The 24,462-nt window shown below is 50.7% G+C and overlaps 2 protein-coding genes across 3 annotated transcripts; both read left to right on the plus strand.

The window, feature by feature from the left end:
- Positions 1-12: 12 nt before the first annotated feature.
- Positions 13-12,512, plus strand: LOC148377093 (macrophage mannose receptor 1-like). The gene is made up of 45 exons (XM_088368326.1): positions 13-88; positions 157-312; positions 390-460; positions 982-1,093; positions 1,182-1,229; positions 1,312-1,476; positions 1,863-1,991; positions 2,057-2,164; positions 2,235-2,270; positions 3,051-3,247; positions 3,313-3,413; positions 3,533-3,645; positions 3,727-3,783; positions 3,850-4,005; positions 5,098-5,168; positions 5,635-5,746; positions 5,825-5,872; positions 5,977-6,141; positions 6,561-6,680; positions 6,747-6,863; positions 6,928-6,960; positions 7,143-7,345; positions 7,419-7,519; positions 7,640-7,755; positions 7,825-7,878; positions 7,954-8,109; positions 8,209-8,273; positions 8,383-8,503; positions 8,571-8,804; positions 8,904-9,023; positions 9,137-9,250; positions 9,326-9,433; positions 9,504-9,536; positions 9,612-9,746; positions 10,007-10,147; positions 10,276-10,407; positions 10,492-10,646; positions 10,715-10,844; positions 10,926-10,980; positions 11,053-11,119; positions 11,178-11,311; positions 11,382-11,422; positions 11,485-11,658; positions 11,749-11,894; positions 11,958-12,512. Exons 8-45 carry the CDS (start codon positions 2,143-2,145, stop codon positions 12,102-12,104), a joined length of 4,230 nt encoding a protein of 1,409 aa, XP_088224452.1. The 5' UTR covers positions 13-88; positions 157-312; positions 390-460; positions 982-1,093; positions 1,182-1,229; positions 1,312-1,476; positions 1,863-1,991; positions 2,057-2,142; the 3' UTR covers positions 12,105-12,512.
- Positions 12,513-13,445: 933 nt separating this feature from the next.
- Positions 13,446-24,218, plus strand: LOC148377094 (C-type mannose receptor 2-like). Of its 2 annotated transcripts, none has more exons than XM_088368328.1 (37): positions 13,446-14,370; positions 15,872-16,068; positions 16,150-16,250; positions 16,395-16,507; positions 16,584-16,637; positions 16,716-16,877; positions 16,989-17,071; positions 17,402-17,495; positions 17,606-17,653; positions 17,769-17,933; positions 18,353-18,472; positions 18,539-18,655; positions 18,720-18,752; positions 18,935-19,137; positions 19,211-19,311; positions 19,432-19,547; positions 19,617-19,670; positions 19,746-19,901; positions 20,001-20,065; positions 20,175-20,286; positions 20,363-20,596; positions 20,696-20,815; positions 20,891-21,004; positions 21,080-21,187; positions 21,258-21,290; positions 21,362-21,496; positions 21,731-21,874; positions 21,974-22,105; positions 22,201-22,355; positions 22,424-22,553; positions 22,635-22,689; positions 22,762-22,828; positions 22,887-23,020; positions 23,091-23,131; positions 23,194-23,367; positions 23,458-23,603; positions 23,667-24,218. In XM_088368328.1, the coding sequence occupies exons 1-37, from the start codon at positions 14,310-14,312 to the stop codon at positions 23,811-23,813; spliced, it is 4,224 nt and encodes a 1,407-aa protein (XP_088224454.1). In that variant the 5' UTR covers positions 13,446-14,309; the 3' UTR covers positions 23,814-24,218. The 2 variants fall into 2 exon arrangements, with proteins under 2 accessions (XP_088224454.1, XP_088224453.1); XM_088368327.1 differs by having other exon boundaries at positions 13,447-14,370; positions 17,402-17,516.
- Positions 24,219-24,462: the final 244 nt, after the last annotated feature.

Raw genomic sequence — 24,462 nt, forward strand, 5'->3', positions numbered from 1 at the left:
GAAAAGCGCAATCGTAAACGGTTTTTTTTTTCCCCCTCCCCAGATTGCTCTACGTGTCCTCGCAAAGACAGTTTTGCTGTAGTGGCGAGTGAGTTGCAGCACATCTTTATCAGCTTGCCGTGTGTCCTACTAAAAATGTTTTCTTTGTGGCCTCAGCTTCCGACTGCAGCGAGGGCAACTTATTGTATGACGATTACTGCTATCATTACGAGAAATCGGCTAAAAGCTGGGAGGAATCTGAGAGATTCTGTGTCGATCGGGGAGGCCACCTGGCCAGCGTCCACTCCGAGGAAGAGGCCCGATTTGTGTATGGTGAGCACCGACACGAAGCCCACCTGTCGTCCAGTCCCACAAAGCTTGACTTGGCTGTCTTGTCGCCTTTGCTCAAGGTCACGGACAAAGCCCGTATTCGTCTTTCTTGGGACTCAAGAAGAACAAGTGGAGTGACGGAACAAAATTTGTAAGTGAAATGCTGAAAGCATTTGAGAAAGTTATTTTGCAATAGCTATGTGCAACAAGGGGACAAAGAAATGTCGGTTTCAAGAGGGGAAATGTCTAAAAGAGGGCGAGAGCAGAGCAGCCCGATGACACGCTGTGCAAACTATTTTGAACGAGGATGGCGGCGCCGTCGTGCGCTGGGGATTTGTCACAGCACGCAAAACAGTTTGATCGGACACTTTGTTGTGAACCGAGGCTTAGCCAGGGGGAAGGGCTTGGTCCGCAATGGGCTCTGTATTTTTGTCCTCTAGTGTTATTTTTGGGTTGTTGTCATTTGCCCTCCACGCCACTAGAGGGACTCTATAAAACTTGCGGTGAATTTGAACATTGCCGGGATTGACAGGAGGTTTATGACCGCGTCAATGCCTTGGGGCTATTTGTTTATGTTGTTTTTATGATATTTTTACTTTTAGAGTTTGCCGTGTTTTGTTTGAACAATAAACCTGCACGTCAAGAGTCCCAACACGCTCATGTTGTTCACAGGACTACCAAAAGAGGGAAAATAACACCGTGGGAGACTGCGTGTTCCCAACTGCTCTTGGGGAGCTCAGTTCCTGCAACTGCACAGTAAACCGGCCATTTGTCTGCAAAATAGGTGCAAACGTTCCGAGCGCTCCCTCTGGACTCTGTCGCGGCACACGTTTGCTCATATTTGCCCCCCCCCACTTTGCCCTTCCCTGCAGCCAAGAGCGGAAGACCTCGACAGCTGTCTCCATTGGTTGGCCAACCGGGTAGGTGGGCGGGTGTCCGGCACTGGCCGTCGATACGCCGCTGTGCGCTCATGCGGCGTCCGTCCGTCCGTTTCGCTCGCAGACTGGACTGTCCAATGCGGCTGGTGGCTGGACAACCCCACCGACGACTTCTGCTACCTGATCGTCCGCCAGCCCAAGACCTGGAAGGAGGCCCAAGAAGACTGCCATCACCTGGAAGGGAACCTGCTCAGCATCACCGGCTCACACGAGCAGACCTTTGTACACGGTAGGCTGGCCATTCGTTGTTTTCCAATTCGTAGGAATAGAATGAGAAGAAAATGGATGAGGAGGAGGTTACAGTGAACCTGAGATGAAAAGATTCTTACTGCTACTCTTGTAAGTTGTACGAGAAAAACGGCAACACTACAGACGCCGTCTTCAAAAGCGGCGTGCCCATCGTTGGAGCAAAAGAAGGCAGGCCCACATCGTGTGGATGGCAAGAGTTGCTTTGCTGCTTTTTTTTGTGTGGAATCATTTTCACCGTCTTTGTTGCAGTATTGTTATCCAATGCGTAGTGCATTTCACAACGGCTGCAGCTGTCGTGAAATGCGCCACACCCATCGAGTTGTATTGCAAGTGTGGTCCGGAGAGACGTTCTCCTTTGATCCAAAGGTTACATCAAGGCTGTGGCGCTGAATGATGACGATGCCCCTCTGTGGTTGGGCGTCAAAAGCCCATTTGACGATGATGACACCAAGTGGACTGACGGCTCACTGTTCAAGAAAATCAAAGAATTTGAAGGTCAGTCTGAAAGCATGTATGTCGGCTGCAGTTCGCAGGAACGCTTAGATCTGGTCTCCCTCCAGATGACGGCAACGACGAGAAATGTCTTACCTTCCTCACCGGCAGCGGCGACTGGAAAGCCGACGCGTGCGACCACAAGAGTGGCTACATGTGCAAGAAAAGAGCAAAAGGTAAGGAGGAAGTGACGCTCCACTGACCGTCATCGCGCGTTGACGTCCGTCTTTGCGTTTCCTCTTGCAGGAGTGGCAGATGCTATGGCGCCTTCGGACAACAACGGTAAGTCGCCGTAAACTCTGTGTTGAAAAGATGCCAGACAAAAAAATGCTTCTCAACCGAAAAAAAAAAATTGTAGATAACAAATGTTCACCTAATGTTTGCATTTTTTAATAAAAAATTGGTTGGTCGGGTCATGTCAAACTTACAAAGTGTCCAATGACTGTCACAAGAACAAAATGTGACATTTCGCATTTGGCAGATCAGCCGAGTTGGATTTGTTTTCTCCATTTTCAAAAGACTCATCTTAAAACGCATCTTTGGTCTCCGCCTCTTGACTCAGTGCCCGCCTCCCTCGGCCACGGTTTGCAGCGTTGGGCAAATTGCTTCCAAAATGTAATGTTACCTTTCCAAAAGCAGTTGACGGTGTCAATAGAAGTGCATCGATTGGAACTTATTCACTTGAATATTTATTGAACAACAATGCAAATTTTTCAATTGTCAGACAATTGGCCGGAGTGGCTGGCAATTCGCAATATGGGAACGTAACAATGCTCCCAATAGCTGAAAAAAGTCAACATACCGCTGGTGCCAAGTTCCTCGCTCAAAGTCCTCCAAGCCGGCTCCCGGTTTGTTTTATCTGGCGATAGGTAGAGCTTGGAATGCGAACGCACGGCGACAATGATCACTTTAGTTTTGTTTTTGAGCTGCCGTTCCATTGCGCAAAATGTTCTGCGAAACATTCCTTGAAGCTGATTGAGTAGATTATTCCTTAACTGTATTCTCAGCCAATCAGTGTGCTCTGATCTGTCCGCCCGCTCGATCCCCAAATTGTGCCCTCAGCTAACATCTGTGGTTTGGGATGGCTCAAGTACGATGCCAGCTGCTACAAGAAGGTGGAGGCCCCCAACGGTTGGCTGGGGGCCCATCATCACTGCGTCTGGGAGGGCGGGGACCTGCTCTCCATCTCTTCCTCGGCTGAGGAAGACTTTGTGAAGAAGACCATGATGACCCACTTCTGGCTGGGACTCTCCAATCTGGTGAGACGTGAGCACAAGCGGCGGCTCTGCAGACGAGCTTGATTTTTTTTGGTTTTCCTCCCCAGAAATGCGATGACATCTGGTGTCGCTTTGAAGACGGAAACCTGACTTGGTCCGACGGCGAGACGCTGACACACACCAACTGGGCCTCAGATCAACCTGGGAGGTAAGAATGAAGTCACAACATGCAGTCGTGGGCACACGTTGATGCCGCTCGAGAGAAACAAACATGCCCAATCTTCCAGTTTGGTTATGTGTCCCACCTTACACAACTTCTCCCGACAGCACCGACGTCGCCTCCTGTGCCTACGTCAAACAAGGCACTCATGATCAGTCTGGCAAGTGGATGTCTGGTTCCTGCGCTTCCTCGCTGGCGTACGTTTGCGAGCGGCCGCTGAGTAAGCCTGCACTGCACGTCCGTGTTGCCCTTGGAAGGAGAAAAGCGCGATTGTAAACGTTTTTTTTTTCCCCCTCCCCAGAATGCCCGGCTGGGCGGACGTGTGCCCGCAAAGGTTATGCCTTCAAAGCAGTGAAGAGTGAGTCGCGTCTTTATCCACAGTCACCAGCTTGTTTCCTACTAAATGTTTTCTTTGTGGCCTCAGCTTCCGACTGCAGCGGTGGCGACTTACTGTATAACGATTACTGCTATCATTACGAGGGTGAGGCCAAAAGTTGGGAGGAAGCCGAGAAGTTCTGTCGGTCTCGGAGAGGCCACCTGGCCAGCATCCACTCCAAGGAAGAGGCCCAATTTGTGTATGGTGAGCACCAAGACGAACCGCAGCAGTCGTTAGTAGGGATGCATACCGCGGACCGCTAGCACAAAGATTCTCTACGAACAATACCACAAACATTTAACGTAGATCAAATAATAAGGAAATAAATAGCTGAATAATAAAAAGCTTCATTAAAGTGACAGACAACTCACTGCACCGTTTGTCAAAGTAGTTGCTACCAAGGGGGTTAGGAGAAACACACGCAACCCTACGAAGCATTAGCTTACAGTGCTCTCGCTCATGGGATAAAGCTAAAAGACCGCCCAGTGTTTGACGCTTTGCGTGGAGCGGCTAATGCTAACACAAACTCCGCATCTTCGACGAATTCGCACAGCGCTTTTAATTAACCGTGCTTTAGTCAAGGTAAGTAGGCTTGCTATGTTTGTCGCGGCGCGGCTAACGCTAACACAAACACCGCATCTTCAACGAATCCTTGCAGCGCTTTTAATTAACCATGCTATAGTCTATCGTTAGGCCTTGCTGTGTTGTCGTGAACTGCGCTAATATATCTGGCCTTTATTGTTTTTTTTCTGTACAGCCACCAAAGAATCCCCATTCACTCTCGCTAAAAGATAAAGATGACTTGTTGCACGACGTGTACATTGGCACTGAGCACAGTTTGTTGTTATGCCCCCCACAGTAAAATACAAGAGCTGTAAAAATATTTGATCTCTCATCACATCTTCAAATTACATACAGTAAAAAGCAGGGGTGTCAAACTCAATTTTTTTCACGGGCCAAATTGTAGTCATAGCTTCTTTCGGAGGGCCATTCCGACCGTCAACCCAAATACATGTATGAGCACCTCATATACAGTAAAAGCTACAAAACAAACTGACATATAACTCGGTTTCAAATCGGACGAGTAAAAACTGGTCAAATATTAAAGAATAAAAAGTATCTGGACCCCGGGCCTTGAGTTTGACACATGTGGTATAAAGTATGGAGAACGCTATTGATAAACATCAGCATCGAAAAGGAATGTTCATTCTAATGATATGCATCCCTCGTCGTCGTCCCCACAAAACATGACAACAGGCATCATTTGGCTGAAACGCTTCTTGCCCTTTCCTCAAGGTCACTCGTACACCCAACATTCATCTTTTGTGGGACGCAAGAAGGTCGAGTGGAGTGACGGAACAGAATTTGTAAGTGAAATGCTTAAGGCCTTTGAAAAAGTAAGCTTAGCTGGGAAAGTCGAAATTTGTCTTCTCTTAAAAACCTTTCAGATAGTTTCGGCAGCAACTTCCACCTTCGTCAGAGTTCGGCCGGAAGTTGCTGCCGGAACTGTCGGAAAGGTTTTTAAGGTAAGACTAACACAGCTTGAGAGCAGAGAAACCCATCATGCTGACTTTTTTACCTCCTCGAAGACCCTTATTGCTCCAAAGCAGGGGATGGGGAGTGGGGTGAACAGGTTCCGGGGTCGACTCTGCAAACTGTTTAGTCAGTGCATAGGGGTCCATGTCTTACAAGGTTGTGTATAAACAGATTCTTGGCCACATTTGCACAAAAAAGGTAAGAGGGGAGAGCAGTTAATGATTCGGAGTCAGCACTCAAAAAACAGTTTTCTACCCTACCAAAAAGGGGGGGTTCCAACACTCATGTTGTTCACAGGACTACCAAGCGTTGAAGAATAACACCGTGGGAGACTGCGCGTTCCCAACTGCTCTTGGGGAGCTCAGTTCCTGCCTCTGCACAGTAACGCGGCCATTTGTCTGCAAAACAGGTGCAAACGTTCCGAGCGCTCTCTTTTGTCACGCCACACCTTTGTTCATATTTGACGCTCTCCTGCCCTTTCCTGCAGCCAAGCGCGGAGGACCTCGGCAGCTGCCACCATTTGTTGGCCAACCGGGTAGGTGGGCGAGCGTCTGGCACTGCCGTCTGCACGCCGTCTGCTGTCGCCCGCCCGCCCGCGCGCCGCTGTGCTCTCAAGCGCCTTCGTCTGTCTGCTCGCAGACTGGACTGACCAATGCGGCTGGTGGCTGGACAACCCCACCGACGACTTCTGCTACCTGATCGTCCGCCAGCCCAAGACCTGGAAGGAGGCCCAAGACGACTGCCATCGGCTGGAAGGACACCTGAGCAGCATCACCGACTTTCACGAGCAGATCTTTGTACACGGTAGGCTGGCCATTCCTTTGTGTCCACTCATGAATGAATAAATTCTGTCGTTCCCCGGTTGGGCAATGTGCCGCATTGGGATTGATTGGAGACGTTACAAACAGGCGATTGTTAGATAATTTAGCGGACGGACCTTTGCCGTAGGGATAATTTAGCGTGCGGACGAATGGCCCTCTCGGGAGTTGGAACATTTTCCGAAAGGGCATTCTGCCAAGACGTTCCCAACAAAACCTCACAATACGTTTGTTCTGTGTGCTGGCTTGAGGACAACATATTGGCGGCCACGACCGCTCGTTTTCGGAAAGCAAAAACACATTCAAGCAAAGTATGGGCTCGAGCACAAAGCTCAATGAGCCGCTGAGTAAAGTGTCTCTCTGAAAGCCGTTTCCAACCGTTCGTTGTTTGCCTCGGCTCCAAAGGTTACATCAAGGCTCTGGCAAACGCGCCCTCTCTGTGGTTGGGTGCTAACACCTCTATCACTGAAGACGACACCAAATGGACTGACGGATCCCCGTTCGCTTACATCCGCTCGAGCGCAGGTCGGTCCGGAAGCACGTCTGTCGTTTGGAGGAACGGAGGAGCGCTTAGGTCTTGTCTCCCCCCAGGTGACGCCGATGCCAGCTCTCGGGAAACCTGTCTTTCCTTCCTCACCGGCAGCGGCGACTGGAAGGCCGACAGGTGCTCCCACATGCGAGGCTACATGTGCAAGAAAACGAAAAAGGGTAAATGAGATGTGACGCTCCACCGGCTGTCATCACGCGTTGACGTCTGTCTTTGCTCTTGCAGGAGTGACGGCACCTTCGCCGTTTCCTCTCCATGGTAAGTCGCCTTGAACTGTGCGTCGCAATGTATACGCCTCAAACAACACACACTTGCAACGGCCAGTAAATGTCCTGCTCCGTTGATCTTGGCAAAAAGAAGTTGCAGCGGGGCGCTCAAGTCACACCGTCTTGTCGTCATATGCCAAATGTGTCCGCCTGATCCGCAAATTGTGCCCTCAGCCAAGCTCTGTGATCCCGGATGGCTCGAGTACGAATACTGGTGCTACAAGAAGGTGGAGGCCCCCAACGGTTGGCTGGGGGCCCGTCGAGACTGCGTCTGGCAGGGCGGCGACCTGGTCTCCATCACCTCCTCGGCCGAGGAAGACTTTGTGAAGGACGCCATGGGCAAGAAGACCCCCTTCTGGCTGGGACTCTCCACTCTGGTGAGACGCACGCACTGGCGGCCGTGGACTCTTGGAGCGACCGCCTTGATCGTTTTTTGTTCTCGCGGCCCAGAATTGCGACGACGTCTGGTGTGACTTTGTGGGCGGAAACCTGACTTGGTCTGACGGCAAGATGCTGACACTCACCAACTGGGCCTCAAATCAACCTGGGAGGTAAGAAATCTCAACTTTGCATGCTTTCCTTGTTAAGGGCACTCGAGAGAAGGAAAACATGCCCAATCTTCCATCTCGGCCCATTGTCGGTCGTGGGTCTCTCGCGACTTGTCTCGACAGCACCGACGTTGCCTCCTGCGTCTACGTCAACCAAGGGGCTTGGAGGCAGCCTGGCAAGTGGAGATCTGGCTCCTGCGCTTCCTCGTTGGCGTACATGTGCATGCGGCCGGTGGACTGTAAGCCTGAGCATCCGACGTAATGATGCCGTTGAGAGGAGAAAAACGTAACTGGGCCTTTGTTTACAGTCTGCCCGGATAAAGAGAGGTGTTTACCCAAAGGGGGTTCTGCTCTCGTGGCAAGTGAGTTGCAGTGCGCTTGTTTGCACTTTCACCATCCCCTCATGGTTTGCTACAAAATGTTGTTTGCGGCTTCAGCTTCCTCCTGCGACGATGGCCACTTCCTGTATGGCGATTACTGCTATCGTTACGAGGAAATGCTAAAAGACTGCGATGAAGCTGAAGATTTCTGCCGTGTGTGGGGAGGTCACCTGGCCAGCGCCCACTCAGATGGCGAGGCCCAGTTTTTGGCAGGTGAGCACCAACGCGTATCGACGAGGGCGGAGGTGGTCCCTGATCACATTCAACGGGCTTGGCGCTGATGGTTCAAAAACTCTGTTTCCTTTCCTCAAGCTCACAAGCAATCAGCAATGATGCCTCTTGTGGGACAAAGGATGGGGGTGAACGGAAAATATCATGTAAGTTGATGATGGCAGTCTAAAGATGAATCATGTCAATAAGTTGCACCGAGAATGTCACGTGACGAGGATAGATTGCAACCATATAACGTTGTGGCTTGGCATGCAGGACTACAGCGAGTGGGACAGCGCCCCCTCCATGGACTGTAAACGACTGGCATCTAATGGAAAGCTCCATGATGTCACCCGGAATTCCACCAGGCCATTCTTCTGCAAAAAAGGTCCAAAAGGTCCCAAACACTCATTTCCCACACACGGTGTGTCGCGATGCTCATATTTGGCCCCGCGTCCCTGCAGCCAAGCACGGAGGGCCTCGACAGCTGCCAGGTGGGCGTCCGGCACCGCCGCCGTCCGTCTCGCTCGCAGGCTGGACTGACAAATGCGGCTGGTGGCTGGACGACCCCTCCAGCGACTTCTGCTACCTGATCAACCGCAAGCCCAAGACCTGGAACGAGGCCCAAGACGACTGCCAGCGGCAGAAAGGGAACCTGCTCAGCATCACCGACTCGCACGAGCAGAACTTTGTACACGGTAGGCTGGCCATTTGTCGATTATGCCTGGCATCTGTCTTTGGCCATTCTGCTCCCTTGAGGTATATTTCCGAATGACGATTGTGCTCCATATTGTTAGGTTACTTCAAGGCTCTGGAGACCGGTCCCGCTTTGTGGTTGGGCGCCAATGAAACGATCGATCTTGACGGCGGCAAGTGGGCTGACGGATCCCCCTTCTCTTACGTCCACTTCAGTGAAGGTCGGGCGTGGATGTTTGTCGGCTGCAGTTTGGAGAAATGGACCGGCGCTTAGATGTCAGATGTTCTCTCTCCAGGCGCATTTCTGAATGACCATTGTGCTCCATATTGTTAGGTTACTTCAAGGCTCTGGAGACCGGTCCCGCTTTGTCGTTGGGCGCCAATGAAACGATCGAGCTTGACGGCGGCAAGTGGGATGACCCCTTCTCTGACGTCCACTTCAGTGCAGGTCGGGCGTGGATGTTTGTCGGCTGCAGTTTGGAGAAATGGACCGGCGCTTAGGTCTCAGATGTTCTCCCTCCAGGTGACACCGATGGGGGCAAATGTCTTTCCTTCCTCACCGGCAGCGGCCACTGGAACGTCGACGCGTGCGACAACACGAATGGCTACGTGTGCAAGAAAAGAGGAAAAGGTGAGATGCGATGCTCCGCTGACCCTCATCACGTGTGTCATGACATCCCCATCCGTGTTCCCGCTTGTAGGAAAACCGTCAAAACCCCTGCCGCTACAGGACGGTAAGTTGCCGTGAATGTTTTTTGTGAAGAGAAGCGAGAGAGAGAGAGAGAGAGAACAAGGTTGTGCTCTCACAGGCTATATGAAAAAGATTGTCTGCCAAGGAGATTGGAAAACCCTTGAATGTCCCGAAGAACGAGTCATCCGGATCCGGTCAGCCTTCTACGGGCGGAGGCGTAGCGATGTCTGTCCAAATGGCAACGCAACAGATGGTAAGACAAAAGGATCCATGAGTGGCGACCTTGACTTTGGCTTGGCGTTCTGGAGCCGCGTTGGTCAGACTGAAGGAATGCGAGCTTTAGCATTTCTGTAGCTGCGTTTTCACAAGTGTTGGAACTCATTATCAAAATGGCCTGCGATTGACACGTGATTGATTGACACGTGATTGATATCAATTGAAAATACCTTGATTCCTTAACAAAATCAGAAGTGCCCATGTGTCAAACGGGTGCCGGTGTGTTGTAACTTGCAGGGACGTGCACGGTGGACCTCTCTTTCTACAAGACACTGTGTGACAACGATCATGTTTGCACCATTTACCTTTCGGATTCAGATTCCTGCCCTGGTGTCTCCTCCATATACTTGCACATTGTCTACAGCTGTGAAGAGACAGGTGGGCTTCACATCCCGACACTTACTGTTGTGCCCAGAAAGAGCTTCGGCAAGGGACGGGTGTCCAGATCATTGAATGTGTGTCAACTGAGCATCCCTTCAATGTAACTAACGTTTGTCTTTCCTCAGTGTGTCTTGACAGTCTGACAACTGACGGGAGCATCGCAGACTCTGCCTTTTCAGCCTCTTCCTTTGTGATGAAGGACAAACTTCACAAAGCGCATCTCGGAGGCAGCGGGTGCTGGTTACTGAGCGAAAAGTGTTAGTTAAAAAAGCAGTTAAAAAAGCCGACCTTATTTGTGTGTAATTTGGTGTCCCATGCAATGTAATGCCTTCCTCGTTCAGCCGGCAGCTGGATCCAGGTGAACCTCGGTCAGAGGAAAAAGGTGACAGCCCTCGTGACCCAGAGCTGTAATACAGACGTTAGGAAACGGTACACCGTACTTGAGATGCAGATCAGCATTGACGGAAAGACTTGGTATACCCACCCAGACGGGCAGGTAAGCAGCCGGCCGGTCAGGCAACCCATGCTCTTGTCATTGCAAACATGCACGTGCTCTGTTTCTAGTTTGGTTTGGGGACTCGTCTACTAGCCACGCCTGTGTTCACCCAGTATGTCCGCCTCCTGCCAGTCGACTACAGATTGAATGTCGGCCTTCGCTTTGATGTCTTGGGGTGCGCCGTTGACGACACCGCTCGTGAGTCAAACACTCGGCCGCTCTGAGCGCTGTGAGGAAACCAGCTTCAAATGTGCTTTGATTTGCCCTTTTGACCCTCAGACATCACCTGTGCCAGCAATTTCAAAAGCCTCACCAAGTTCGCCAGTTCAAAGACGTGAGTCAGACCCGACATGACGTTTCTTGGCGGTGAAGCCTCCCCTCCCAACTCCCACGTTGTCTTCCGCAGGGTCCTCTGCCCACCGGGCTGCGGCAAAGCCCCCCACATTGTCTACGGAACATCGATCTACAACCAGGTATGTAAATACTGAACGACCCTCCGGCGGCTTTGTCTGAGACGTTTTCTGAGTGCAGGACTCAAACATCTGCACGGCCGCTATTCACGCGGGTATCATTCGGAACGAGATCGGAGGAGCTGTGACTTTGCTGAAGGCGCCGCCACAAAACGCCGACCTCATCTACACCGAGAACGGGATCACTTTAGTTGAGTGAGTGGTCAGCTCTCACCGCCGAGTCGGCTCATAGAGGCCCGGCTCATTCTCACTTTACTGTCTGCAGATACGATGGCAAAACGGCTTCTTACGCCTTTGCTGAGAACGGTGAGTAGAATGTCCAGAATAGAAGGCATTTCACACTTGATGTGACGGCATCTTGCGTGCAGAGCCCAGATGCTTGGGACCTGACTGGGAGGAGTTTGCGGGCTTCTGCTACAAACGTTTGGATGATCAAAAGACGTGGTACGGTGCTCAACACGCCTGCAGGAGCGTCTGTGCCGAACTGGTGTCCATACGCTCCGAGGCGGAGCGAGATTGGCTGCAAGAAGCCATGAACTTTGGTGCGTGCGCCAACGCCCGACGGTCTTCCGTCACAACTACTCGATATCTGGGAAGCGCATGAGAGCTCTGTTGCTGTCTGTCCTCTGCAGGCACGGGCGACGCGTGGACCGGACTGAACGACCTGGTCGTCAAGGGCAGATTCATGTGGTCGGACCGCCAGAAGGTGACCTTCACCAACTGGGCTAAGGGAGATCCTGCCCGCCTGTTGGAGAATTGCGTGGCCACGTTGAGCCAGGTGGGTGCGGTTATTTGTCAACACCTGCCCAACTGTTTGAAATCATCTGATTTTGACTTTCAGACTGGCAAATGGAGAAAGATGTCCTGCGTGCGACTCAACAGCTTTGTGTGTAAGATGCCCACGGCGCGTTATCCAATCAAAGTGCGTCTTGCATCTGGAGTGGCAGCCTGCCGTGATGGCGTCCGGGTGTGGAATGACTCTCAGTGAGTCTTGCATCTGGAGTGGCAGCCTGCCGTGATGGTGTCCGGGTGTGGAATGACTCTCGATGAGTCCAAGTTGCTGGTGGTCTCAGTACAAATATTCTGATTTGATTATTTAAAGTTCTATTGACCATAAATCATGTTATTGACCATGCATTTATATTATTCTGTTTAATTTATCATGCATTCAAAGTTATTCACATGCATTATTCTTTGGTTTGATTTACCATGCGTTATTATTCTGTTTAATTTACCATGCGTTATTATTATTATTCCGATTCATTTACCATACGTTCTTTTCATTCTTTCACTATTACTATTATGATTAATTCACCATGCGTTATTCTTCTGTTTAATTTATTATGCATATCCTGTTGTGAAAAATACATAAAAACAATAAAAAATTAAAAGACAATTCCCATTATTATTTTCCCATCCATCTTCTATCACTTAAATCTGGGGGCAGCACCTTTAGGACGGGCGCCCATCCTCCTCCCCTTTTGTCCAGCTCATCCCGGGGAATCGATCCCAAGGCGTTCGCAGGCCAACCGAGAGACACAGGGTGTACCCATTTTGGCCGCTTGTAGCATCACCCATCTCGCGGTCTATCCTGCCCTTGCTCGTGAACAAGACCGCAAGATGCTTGAACTCTACTCGCCTACTGCCCGATGACAGCTGGGATAGGCTCCGACATGTCCGCGATGCCTGTGCGGACAAGCGGTAGGGACGGACGGATGGTATAATTCTCATTCATTTGATTTTCTGATGTGTTCTTGTTCTGCCCTCTTTGGTTCGTGTTGAAACGTCATTTTCTATTTAATGGTTAAGCCCGCCCTCCTGTGGATGCTTGGTGTAAGTGTTTTACTCAGCACGAGACGATTGTATGTTCATTTTATTTACGTGTCGAAGTGACGTTAGCCAACATGCTACAAGCTAACGATCGTTTCACGCGGTGTTTTCTTTCTTTTGTATTTCAGTTTTACGATGGTCTTAAGAGGGCAATGGTTTGAGGCCATTCGTCAATAAATCGGCATTTAAGACAACCAAGTCTGATGATTCGCTGGTGGAAAAGTAGACGCTCAGCACATTCTGTTTGATTTAATGTGTCATAACATGATAAATCTACCGTGCGTTCTTCTGTTTTATTTCCCATGCATCAAGTAAGTTTGCACTTGAATTAGGGTGACATCTATTTTCTGGGGCAATAAAAACCGTCAAATCAAAAATCCCACCCAAAGAATCTGCACTCAACAGCTCACAAAATCTTCGCAGCACATTGAAAATCTAGATGTTGCATTCGAAGCACTCTCGGAGCAATGAGAGCAACATATCCTTTCTACACGCGCACATGTGCATGGCGGCAAAAGAAGCACAGATGCTCGCAGGTTGTTGTTGGGCCCCGGCATCTTTCCCACGTTCTCCCACCGGTGCAGGGCGGGGTCGTCGCGGTGGACCGTCTTCGTATCGGGCGATTCGGTGTGTTCATTTACACAAGTAGTATGGCTGAAGAGGAAGATGATGTCGGTGGAGTTTAACGCTTGCAACGGTTTGCTAATTTTATTATGCACCAAAAGTTGAAATGCGTATTTTCTTGTGTTGTTCACCAGTGTCGCTCCTGTAAACGGCGACCGCGGCGGGAAAACCACCTAAGTGGATACTTTGTATTCGTCATTATCAGTTTGGCCCGTGAACAACTATCTGTCTTTGTGCTCCTTAAACAAATGTATCGTTGTGGAAGAAGCCTTGAAGCTGTCGGACCACAATGTTTTTCCGCTTCGACTCTTGGCAAAAAAAAAAAACATAAAAGCAGCACAGGACGCCGCGTGTGCATGAAGCCTTTCTGCCATATTGGAGGGTGACTTTGAAACTGTCGTGGGGGAAAGCCAAGCATGCCTTGGTAAAAAAAAAAAAGAAAAAAAGTGAGCCACAAGATGATGTGGCAAACTTTTGTGCTCCCTGAAAATCAACACTAATTCTGAGAGGCTTGAATGTAAAATGTTTTGCATTCTCGTCTTGATCACAAATTGGAATCCACCGACCACCACGTGACGTATCTGAGGGAGCGGCCTGCTTCGGGCTTGTCGCAGGCTGACTGGACGTCCATCATTTCCTCTCCTCCAGCTGAGACTTTCAGTGAGGCGGATTAAATTTTCCCCCCCCCCCCTCCTGACTGCAATCGCTCCGACCCTCAGCGAAGCGATTTTCTTTAAACATGTGGAGGGGACTCAAATGGTCTCTTCTCACAATGAGCATATTTTGGAGCTGCGCTTCAGGTAAGCAATCTTATCTTTCGTCAATATAAAAAAGTGAAGAGTTCGTTGCTAAAACAATACCGCTGTCGGCGGGTACTGAGTTATCATAACTGCATCTGCTTATATTCCGTTCCGGTGCCCGAGATGAACGACTTTATTGCAATATCACACGGGTGAATTACAAAGACTCTTGTGAACATTTTAGAACGCTGATTATTCGGAGACTCGGAGCACCAAAAAAAAAAAAAAGAACCACCATGTTGTTGCTGTATACAACTTAGAACCTTTGTTCTTATTTGTGGTAACAAAAGTAACATGTTGAAGTGTGCTTATGGAGCTCGGTGACGTAAACTGCCGCTTGAAAGTGGAACGGGACGAGATAAGCGCAATGACTTTATCCCGTTGTCAATTTTGCAGTGCATGCGGCGGAGTAGATTTCTTGTTCAAACGTCATCGAGCCTTTGGCATGTTATTCATAGTTTCTAATCATTTAGAGGTGAACGTGGGCTTTCAATCGTTATTTTTATTTATGTGGGATCCTGTTCTCTTACTTAATGATCATCGTCTTGTTACTATTAGCCAAGTGACGGCTTTTAGTGGCTCTTAGTTGTTAGCATAGTACTTAATATAAAGTACTGCGAGCAAACCATTGACGGCTGTTGCAGACTTCATAACAATATCGCTAACTTATTGTGCAGAAATATGTCGATTTTCTCATCACACGCACGCACGCACGCACGCACACGAAAAGAAGCTTTTTACACAGTTACTGTTCGTTGTAATGTTTCTGTCATAAGTGATCTAGTTGCATCAGCAATCATTTTTGGCAAAGATGTTTTCTTTTAATTTAGTTCCAAAATTCAGTAGGACTATTAGGAGACTCTAATTTCAGTGTGTCTTTTATATCTCCCAGTGAATCGCGGGGCGTATTTGAATTTTATAGCGTTTCGCGTTGAAAATGGTTTTGCTTTGCCTCTGCAATTTTTTTTTTTTTTAATCACCACAATTTACTTTCCAAGATTTGAATATGCAAAGTTTTTTTCGAGGTAAAACTAGTTTTGCTTCGCCTTGGTAATTTTTTTTGAAGAAACTGTTTTCAGGTTTCACCTCAATTATTTTTTTCAGATGCATATTTTATATTTTCTGACGCACATTTCCCCCCCCAGATCGGGCTCAATACTAATTTTGAGTTGCACACTTTTCTTTTGACCAAAATCTGGCGTGGGGGGGGGGGGGCGGAATCCAAATCAAAGCCAAAACAAACAAAGTGCTTCTTTTATGCTAACAGAATTAGCCCCAGGTTGCTGGCGACAGACCAGAGAATGAAGGGCAGACAAGCTTTTGTTTCTTTTGGTCTTCGAACCCAGAAGGTGACAAAGGGCGTTGTCTCCCCTGACGAGATGTGCAGTTGGTTGCGATGCCCCAATAGTACCACCTAACGCCCACGTGTGGAACTACATAAAGTATTCCATCAGTGTCCTCTGATCTGTCCGCCCGCCCGATCCCCAAATTGTGCCCTCAGCCAAGCGCTGTGATCCCGGATGGCTCGAGTACGACGCCAGCTGCTACAAGAAGGTGGAGGCCCCCAACGGTTGGCTGGGGGCCCGTCACCACTGCATCTGGGAGGGCGGGGACCTGCTCTCCATCTCTTCCTCGGCCGAGGAAGACTTTGTGAAGAAGACCATGATGACCCAATTTTGGCTGGGACTCTCCAATCTGGTGAGACGCAAGCACAATCGGCCGTGGGCTCTGCAGCGCTACTCCGTCGACGAGCTTGATTGTGGGTTTTTTCCTTCTCAGAAATGCGATGACATCTGGTGTCGCTTTGAAGACGGAAACCTGACTTGGTCCGACGGCGAGACGCTGACACACACCAACTGGGCCTCAGCTCAACCTGGGAGGTAAGAATGAAGTCACAACATGGCACGCTGTCGTTGTCAGGTGGGCACACGTTGATGTCACTCGAGAGAAACAAACATGCCCATTCTTCCAGTTTGGCCCATTTTTGGTTGTGTGTCTCGCCTTAACTCGAATTCTCTCGGCAGCACCTCGGTTGCGTCCTGCGCCTACGTCAACCGTTGGGCTTATTGGGAGCCTGGCAAGTGGATGTCTGGCTCTTGCGCTTCCTCGCTGGCGTACGTTTGCGAGCGGCCGCTGAGTAAGCCTGCACTGCACGTCTGCGTTGCCCTTGGAAGGAGAGAAGCGCAATTGTAAAAGTCTTTCCCCCCCCCCAGAATGCCCGGCTGGGCGGACGTGTGCCCGCAAAGCCAGTGCTGCTGTAGTGGCGAGTGAGTTGTCGCACGCTTTTCACCGCCTCTATTGTCATGGTTTCCTACAAAATGTTGCTTTTTTTTTTGTGGCCTCAGCTTCCGACTGTGACGATGGATACATGCAGTATGGCGATTTTTGCTATCATTTTACACCACGGTCCAATCGTCTAAATTGGGAGGAAGCCGAGAGGTACTGTCTCGCTCGGGGAGGCCACCTGGCCAGCGTCCACTCTGAGGAAGAGGTCCGATTCATGTTGGGTGAGCCTCAAGGGGAAGCGCACTTGTCGTCCAGTCCCGCAAAGTTTGACCACGGGCATCATTTGGCTGAAGCTCTTCTTGGACTGAAGCTCTTATTCTCCTTTCCTCAAGGTCACACGTATGACAATTGGGCTTGGGTGGGACTCAAGAGGAAGAACAACAGCAACTACGAGTGGACTGACGGAACAGCTTTGGTGAGTGACATGCCTTTGAAAAAGTCGTTTTGCACGAGCTGAGTTGGCAGGTCCCTGGCACCATGAGATCCAGGACGTGCAAGACTTGCAGGTAAAAGTCCTGGCCTTCTGACCGCTCATCTTGGAGACCGTTTTTGAAAGTGCCAGGGAGGGCACAATGTACGTCTTTTGAATGTACATAGTGTTTGGCCACCGATAAACTGAAACTGACAAAGTGAATCTTAAATGTGAGAAGGTACAAGGGCGACACCGTCATGTGAGTGATGGTGGTGGGAAGCTGACCAGATCAAATGCAGCAAGCTCAAGTCCTGTCCAAAATGTCATCCGCAGGACTACAACCGGATAGGAGCCAAATATGGTGACTGTGGATTGGTGGATGGAAGTGTGGATGTGAAATCAGTCCATTTGTCTTCCTGTTTCACAGGTCCATTTGTGTGCCAAAAAGGTCCCAACGTCAAACACGCCTACACTCACTTTGCACCCTTCTCCCGTCATGCGCTGCGCTCTCATATTTGCCCCCGCCCTTTCCTGCAGCAAAGCGCCGAGGACCTCAACAGCTGCCACCATTGGTTGGCCAACCGGGTAGGTGGGCGAGCGTCCGGTAGACACGCCGTCTGCTGTCACCCTCCCGCCCGCCCGCCCGGCCAAGCGCGCGCCTCTATAATCTCAAGCGCCGCCGCCGTCTGTCTGCTCGCAGACTGGACTGACCAATGCGGCTGGTGGCTGGACAACCCCACCAACGACTTCTGCTACCTGATCGTCCGCCAGCCCAAGACCTGGAAGGAGGCCCAAGACGACTGCCAGCGGCTGGAAGGACACCTGAGCAGCATCACCGACTTTCACGAGCAGATCTTTGTACACGGTAGGCTGGCCATTCCTTTCTGTCCACACATGAATGAATGAATTCTGTCGTTCCCCGGTTGGGCAATGTGCCGCATTGGGATTGATTGGAGACGTTACAAACAGGCGATTGTTCGATGATTGATCCTACGGACCTTTGCCGTAGGGATAATTTAGCGTGCGGACGAATGGCCCTCTCGGGAGTTGGAACATTTTCCGAAAGGGCATTCTGCCAAGACGTTCCCAACAAAACCTCACAATACGTTTGTTCTGTGTGCTGGCTTGAGGACAACATATTGGCGGCCACGACCGCTCGTTTTCGGAAAGCAAAAACACATTCAAGCAAAGTATGGGCTCGAGCACAAAGCTCAATGAGCCGCTGAGTAAAGTGTCTCTCTGAAAGCCGTTTCCAACCGTTCGTTGTTTGCCTCGGCTCCAAAGGTTACGTCAAGGCTCTGGCAAACGCGCCCTCTCTGTGGTTGGGTGCTAACACCTCTATCACTGAAGACGACACCAAATGGACTGACGGATCCCCGTTCGCTTACATCCGCTCGAGCGCAGGTCGGTCCGGAAGCACGTCTGTCGTTTGGAGGAACGGAGGAGCGCTTAGATCTTGTCTCCCCCCAGGTGACGCCGATGCCAGCTCTCGGGAAACCTGTCTTTCCTTCCTCACCGGCAGCGGCGACTGGAAGGCCGACAGGTGCTCCCACATGCGAGGCTACATGTGCAAGAAAACGAAAAAGGGTAAATGAGATGTGACGCTCCACCGGCTGTCATCACGCGTTGACGTCTGTCTTTGCTCTTGCAGGAGTGACGGCACCTTCGCCGTTTCCTCTCCATGGTAAGTCGCCTTGAACTGTGCGTCGCAATGTATACGCCTCAAACAACACACACTTGCAACGGCCAGTAAATGTCCTGCTCCGTTGATCTTGGCAAAAAGAAGTTGCAGCGGGGCGCTCAAGTCACACCGTCTTGTCGTCATATGCCAAATGTGTCCGCCTGATCCGCAAATTGTGCCCTCAGCCAAGCTCTGTGATCCCGGATGGCTCGAGTACGAATACTGGTGCTACAAGAAGGTGGAGGCCCCCAACGGTTGGCTGGGGGCCCGTCGAGACTGCGTCTGGCAGGGCGGCGACCTGGTCTCCATCACCTCCTCGGCCGAGGAAGACTTTGTGAAGGACGCCATGGGCAAGAAGACCCCCTTCTGGCTGGGACTCTCCACTCTGGTGAGACGCACGCACTGGCGGCCGTGGACTCTTGGAGCGACCGCCTTGATCGTTTTTTGTTCTCGCGGCCCAGAATTGCGACGACGTCTGGTGTGACTTTGTGGGCGGAAACCTGACTTGGTCTGACGGCGAGATGCTGACACTCACCAACTGGGCCTCAAATCAACCTGGGAGGTAAGAAATCTCAACTTTGCATGCTTTCCTTGTTAAGGGCACTCGAGAGAAGGAAAACATGCCCAATCTTCCATCTCGGCCCATTGTCGGTCGTGGGTCTCTCGCGACTTGTCTCGACAGCACCGACGTTGCCTCCTGCGTCTACGTCAACCAAGGGGCTTGGAGGCAGCCTGGCAAGTGGAGATCTGGCTCCTGCGCTTCCTCGTTGGCGTACATGTGCATGCGGCCGGTGGACTGTAAGCCTGAGCATCCGACGTAATGATGCCGTTGAGAGGAGAAAAACGTAACTGGGCCTTTGTTTACAGTCTGCCCGGATAAAGAGAGGTGTTTACCCAAAGGGGGTTCTGCTCTCGTGGCAAGTGAGTTGCAGTGCGCTTGTTTGCACTTTCACCATCCCCTCATGGTTTGCTACAAAATGTTGTTTGCGGCTTCAGCTTCCTCCTGCGACGATGGCCACTTCCTGTATGGCGATTACTGCTATCGTTACGAGGAAATGCTAAAAGACTGCGATGAAGCTGAAGATTTCTGCCGTGTGTGGGGAGGTCACCTGGCCAGCGCCCACTCAGATGGCGAGGCCCAGTTTTTGGCAGGTGAGCACCAACGCGTATCGACGAGGGCGGAGGTGGTCCCTGATCACATTCAACGGGCTTGGCGCTGATGGTTCAAAAACTCTGTTTCCTTTCCTCAAGCTCACAAGCAATCAGCAATGATGCCTCTTGTGGGACAAAGGATGGGGGTGAACGGAAAATATCATGTAAGTTGATGATGGCAGTCTAAAGATGAATCATGTCAATAAGTTGCACCGAGAATGTCACGTGACGAGGATAGATTGCAACCATACAACGTTGTGGCTTGGCATGCAGGACTACAGCGAGTGGGACAGCGCCCCCTCCATGGACTGTAAACGACTGGCATCTAATGGAAAGCTCCATGATGTCACCCGGAGTTCCACCAGGCCATTCTTCTGCAAAAAAGGTCCAAAACGTCCCAAACACTCATTTCCCACACACGGTGTGTCGCGATGCTCATATTTGGCCCCGCGTCCCTGCAGCCAAGCACGGAGGGCCTCGACAGCTGCCAGGTGGGCGTCCGGCACCGCCGCCGTCCGTCTCGCTCGCAGGCTGGACTGACAAATGCGGCTGGTGGCTGGACGACCCCTCCAGCGACTTCTGCTACCTGATCAACCGCAAGCCCAAGACCTGGAACGAGGCCCAAGACGACTGCCAGCGGCAGAAAGGGAACCTGCTCAGCATCACCGACTCGCACGAGCAGAACTTTGTACACGGTAGGCTGGCCATTTGTCGATTATGCCTGGCATCTGTCTTTGGCCATTCTGCTCCCTTGAGGTATATTTCCGAATGACGATTGTGCTCCATATTGTTAGGTTACTTCAAGGCTCTGGAGACCGGTCCCGCTTTGTGGTTGGGCGCCAATGAAACGATCGATCTTGACGGCGGCAAGTGGGCTGACGGATCCCCCTTCTCTTACGTCCACTTCAGTGCAGGTCGGGCGTGGATGTTTGTCAGATGTTCTCTCTCCAGGCACATTTCTGAATGACCATTGTGCTCCATATTGTTAGGTTACTTCAAGGCTCTGGAGACCGGTCCCGCTTTGTCGTTGGGCGCCAATGAAACGATCGAGCTTGACGGCGGCAAGTGGGATGACCCCTTCTCTTACGTCCACTTCAGTGCAGGTCGGGCGTGGATGTTTGTCGGCTGCAGTTTGGAGAAATGGACCGGCGCTTAGATCTCAGATGTTCTCCCTCCAGGTGACACCGATGGGGGCAAATGTCTTTACTTCCTCACCGGCAGCGGCCACTGGAACGTCGACGCGTGCGACAACACGAATGGCTACGTGTGCAAGAAAAGAGGAAATGGTAAGAGGCGATGCTCCGCTGACCCTCATCTCGTGTGTCATGACATCCCCGTTCTGGTTCCCGGTTGTAGGAAAACCGTCAAAACCCCTGCCGCCAAATGACGGTAAGTTGCCGTAAATGTTTTTTGTGAATAGAAGCGAGAGAGAGAGAGAGAACAAGGTTGTGCTCTCACAGGCTACATGAAAAAGATTGTCTGCCAAGAGGATCGGGGAACTCTGAAATGTCCCGAAGAACGAGTCATCCGGATCCGGTCAGCCTTCTACGGGCGGAGGCGTAGCGACGTCTGTCCAAATGGCGACGCAACAAATGGTAAGACACAAGGATCTTCGAGTGGCGACCTTGACTTTGGCTTGGTGTCCTGGAGCTGCTGTGGTCAGACCGAAATGTGAGCTGGGCATTTCTGTCTGCGTTTTAACGCCTTACGATACTTCATTATCAATATGCACCGGGATTGACACGTGATCAATATCATTCGAATATACATCATGCTAGTGAGCTTCGAGAGCGCGTTCGGAAATAACCTCTGAGTGTTGTCACTTGCAGAGACGTGCTCAGTGGAAGGCAACCTCGCTGACTACAGGAGAAAGTGTGACAACCATCCAGAATTCCCCATTTACTTTTTGGAAGTTGATTCCTGCCCTCACGTCTCCAAATACTTGCACATTGTCTACAGCTGTGTAAAGAAAGGTGGGCACTTACTGTTATGCCCTGAAAGCGCTTTGGCAAGGGACGGGTGGCACGATCATTGAATGTGTGTCAACTGAGTAACGTTGTGTCTTTCCTCAGTGTGTCTTGACAGTCTGACAGCTGACGAGAGCATCCCAGACTCTGCCTTTTCAGCCTCTTCCTCTAGGAACAAGGCCAAACTTGACAAAGCGCGTCTCGGAGGCAGCGGATGCTGGGAACCGTCCAAAACGTGTACGTAAAAGAAAATCACAGCTTGCAGACCGTAATTGTCTTTGTTTTTGGTACCGTGGTGTCACGAGCAACGGATTGCCTTGCCACCTCCCCAGCCGGCAGCTGGATCCAGGTGAACCTTGGTCAGATGAAAAAGGTGACAGCCATCGTGACCCAGATCTGTACTATAGAAGTGAAGCAATGGGTCCCCAATTTTGAGATGCAGATCAGTATTGACGGAAAGACTTGGTATACCCACCCAGACGGGAAGGTAAGCAGCCGGCCGGTCAGGCAACCCATGCTCTTGTCATTGCAAACATGCACATGTTCTGCTTCTAGCTTTTTTTGGGGACTCATCTATTAGCCACGCCTGTGTCCACTTGGTACGTCCGCCTCCTGCCAGTCGACTACAGAGTGAATATCGGAATTCGCTTTGATGTCTTGGGGTGCGCCGTTGACGACACCGCTCGTGAGTCAAACACTCGGACGCTCTGAGCGCTGTGAGGAAACCAGCTTCAAATGTGCTTTGATTTGCCCTTTTGACCCTCAGACATCACCTGTGCCAGCAATTTCAAAAGCCTCACCAAGTTCACCAGTTCAAAGACGTGAGTCAGACCCGACATGACGTTTCTTGGCGGTGAAGCCTCCCCTCCCAACTCCCACGTTGTCTTCCGCAGGGTCCACTGCCCACCGGGCTGCGGCAAAGCCCCCCACATTGTCTACGGAACATCGATCTACAACCAGGTATGTAAATACTGAACGACCCTCCGGCGGCTTTGTCTGAGACGTTTTCTGAGTGCAGGACTCAAACATCTGCACGGCCGCTATTCACGCGGGTATCATTCGGAACGAGATCGGAGGAGCTGTGACTTTGCTGAAGGCGCCGCCACAAAACGCCGACCTCATCTACACCGAGAACGGGATCACTTTAGTTGAGTGAGTGGTCAGCTCTCACCGCCGAGTCGGCTCATAGAGGCCCGGCTCATTCTCACTTTACTGTCTGCAGATACGATGGCAAAACGGCTTCTTACGCCTTTGCTGAGAACGGTGAGTAGAATGTCCAGAATAGAAGGCATTTCACACTTGATGTGACGGCATCTTGCGTGCAGAGCCCAGATGCTTGGGACCTGACTGGGAGGAGTTTGCGGGCTTCTGCTACAAACGTTTGGATGATCAAAAGACGTGGTACGGTGCTCAACACGCCTGCAGGAGCGTCTGTGCCGAACTGGTGTCCATACGCTCCGAGGCGGAGCGAGATTGGCTGCAAGAAGCCATGAACTTTGGTGCGTGCGCCAACGCCCGACGGTCTTCCGTCACAACTACTCGATATCTGGGAAGCGCATGAGAGCTCTGTTGCTGTCTGTCCTCTGCAGGCACGGGCGACGCGTGGACCGGACTGAACGACCTGGTCGTCAAGGGCAGATTCATGTGGTCGGACCGCCAGAAGGTGACCTTCACCAACTGGGCTAAGGGAGATCCCGCCCGCCTGTTGGAGAATTGCGTGGCCACGTTGAGCCAGGTGGGTGCGGTTATTTGTCAACACCTGCCCAACTGTTTGAAATCATCTGATTTTGACTTTCAGACTGGCAAATGGAGAAAGATGTCCTGCGTGCGACTCAACAGCTTTGTGTGTAAGATGCCCACGGCGCGTTATCCAATCAAAGTGCGTCTTGCATCTGGAGTGGCAGCCTGCCGTGATGGCGTCCGGGTGTGGAATGACTCTCAGTGAGTCTTGCATCTGGAGTGGCAGCCTGCCGTGATGGTGTCCGGGTGTGGAATGACTCTCGATGAGTCCAAGTTGCTGGTGGTCTCAGTACAAATATTCTGATTTGATTATTTAAATTTCTATTGACCATGCATCATGTTATTGACCATGCATTTATATTATTCTGTTTAATTTATCATGCATTCAAAGTTATTCACATGCATTATTCTTTGGTTTGATTTACCATGCGTTATTATTCTGTTTAATTTACCATGCGTTATTATTATTATTCTGATTCATTTACCATACGTTCTTTTCATTCTTTCACTATTACTATTATGATTAATTCACCATGCGTTATTCTTCTGTTTAATTTATGCATATCCTGTTGTGAAAAATACATAAAAACAATAAAAAATTAAAAGACAATTCCCGTTCATACCTCATTCTTATTTTCCCATCCATCTTCTATCACTTAAATCTGGGGGCAGCACCTTTAGGACGGGCGCCCATCCTCCTCCCCTTTTGTCCAGCTCATCCCGGGGAATCGATCCCAAGGCGTTCGCAGGCCAACCGAGAGACATAGGGTGTACCCATTTTGGCCGCTTGTAGCATCACCCATCTCGCGGTCTATCCTGCCCTTGCTCGTGAACAAGACCGCAAGATCCTTGAA

This window comes from Syngnathus floridae, unplaced genomic scaffold, assembly GCF_059516105.1.
Source record: "Syngnathus floridae isolate MCC-2025c unplaced genomic scaffold, RoL_Sflo_1.0 HiC_scaffold_389, whole genome shotgun sequence".
Classification (NCBI taxonomy): Eukaryota; Metazoa; Chordata; class Actinopteri; order Syngnathiformes; family Syngnathidae; genus Syngnathus; species Syngnathus floridae.

Coding starts and splice junctions, on each gene's coding strand:
- LOC148377094 (XM_088368327.1), top strand. CDS start 14,310: ATGTGGAGGGGACTCAAATGGTCTCTTCTCACAATGAGCATATTTTGG. Junction 16,638..16,715: donor CAGTGCTGCTGTAGTGGCGA/GTGAGTTGTCGC, acceptor TTGTGGCCTCAG/CTTCCGACTGTGACGATGGA. Junction 23,604..23,666: donor GCGTGGCCACGTTGAGCCAG/GTGGGTGCGGTT, acceptor TTTGACTTTCAG/ACTGGCAAATGGAGAAAGAT.
- LOC148377093 (XM_088368326.1), top strand. CDS start 2,143: ATGTGCAAGAAAAGAGCAAAAG. Junction 2,165..2,234: donor GTGCAAGAAAAGAGCAAAAG/GTAAGGAGGAAG, acceptor TTCCTCTTGCAG/GAGTGGCAGATGCTATGGCG. Junction 8,805..8,903: donor CGAGCAGAACTTTGTACACG/GTAGGCTGGCCA, acceptor CCATATTGTTAG/GTTACTTCAAGGCTCTGGAG.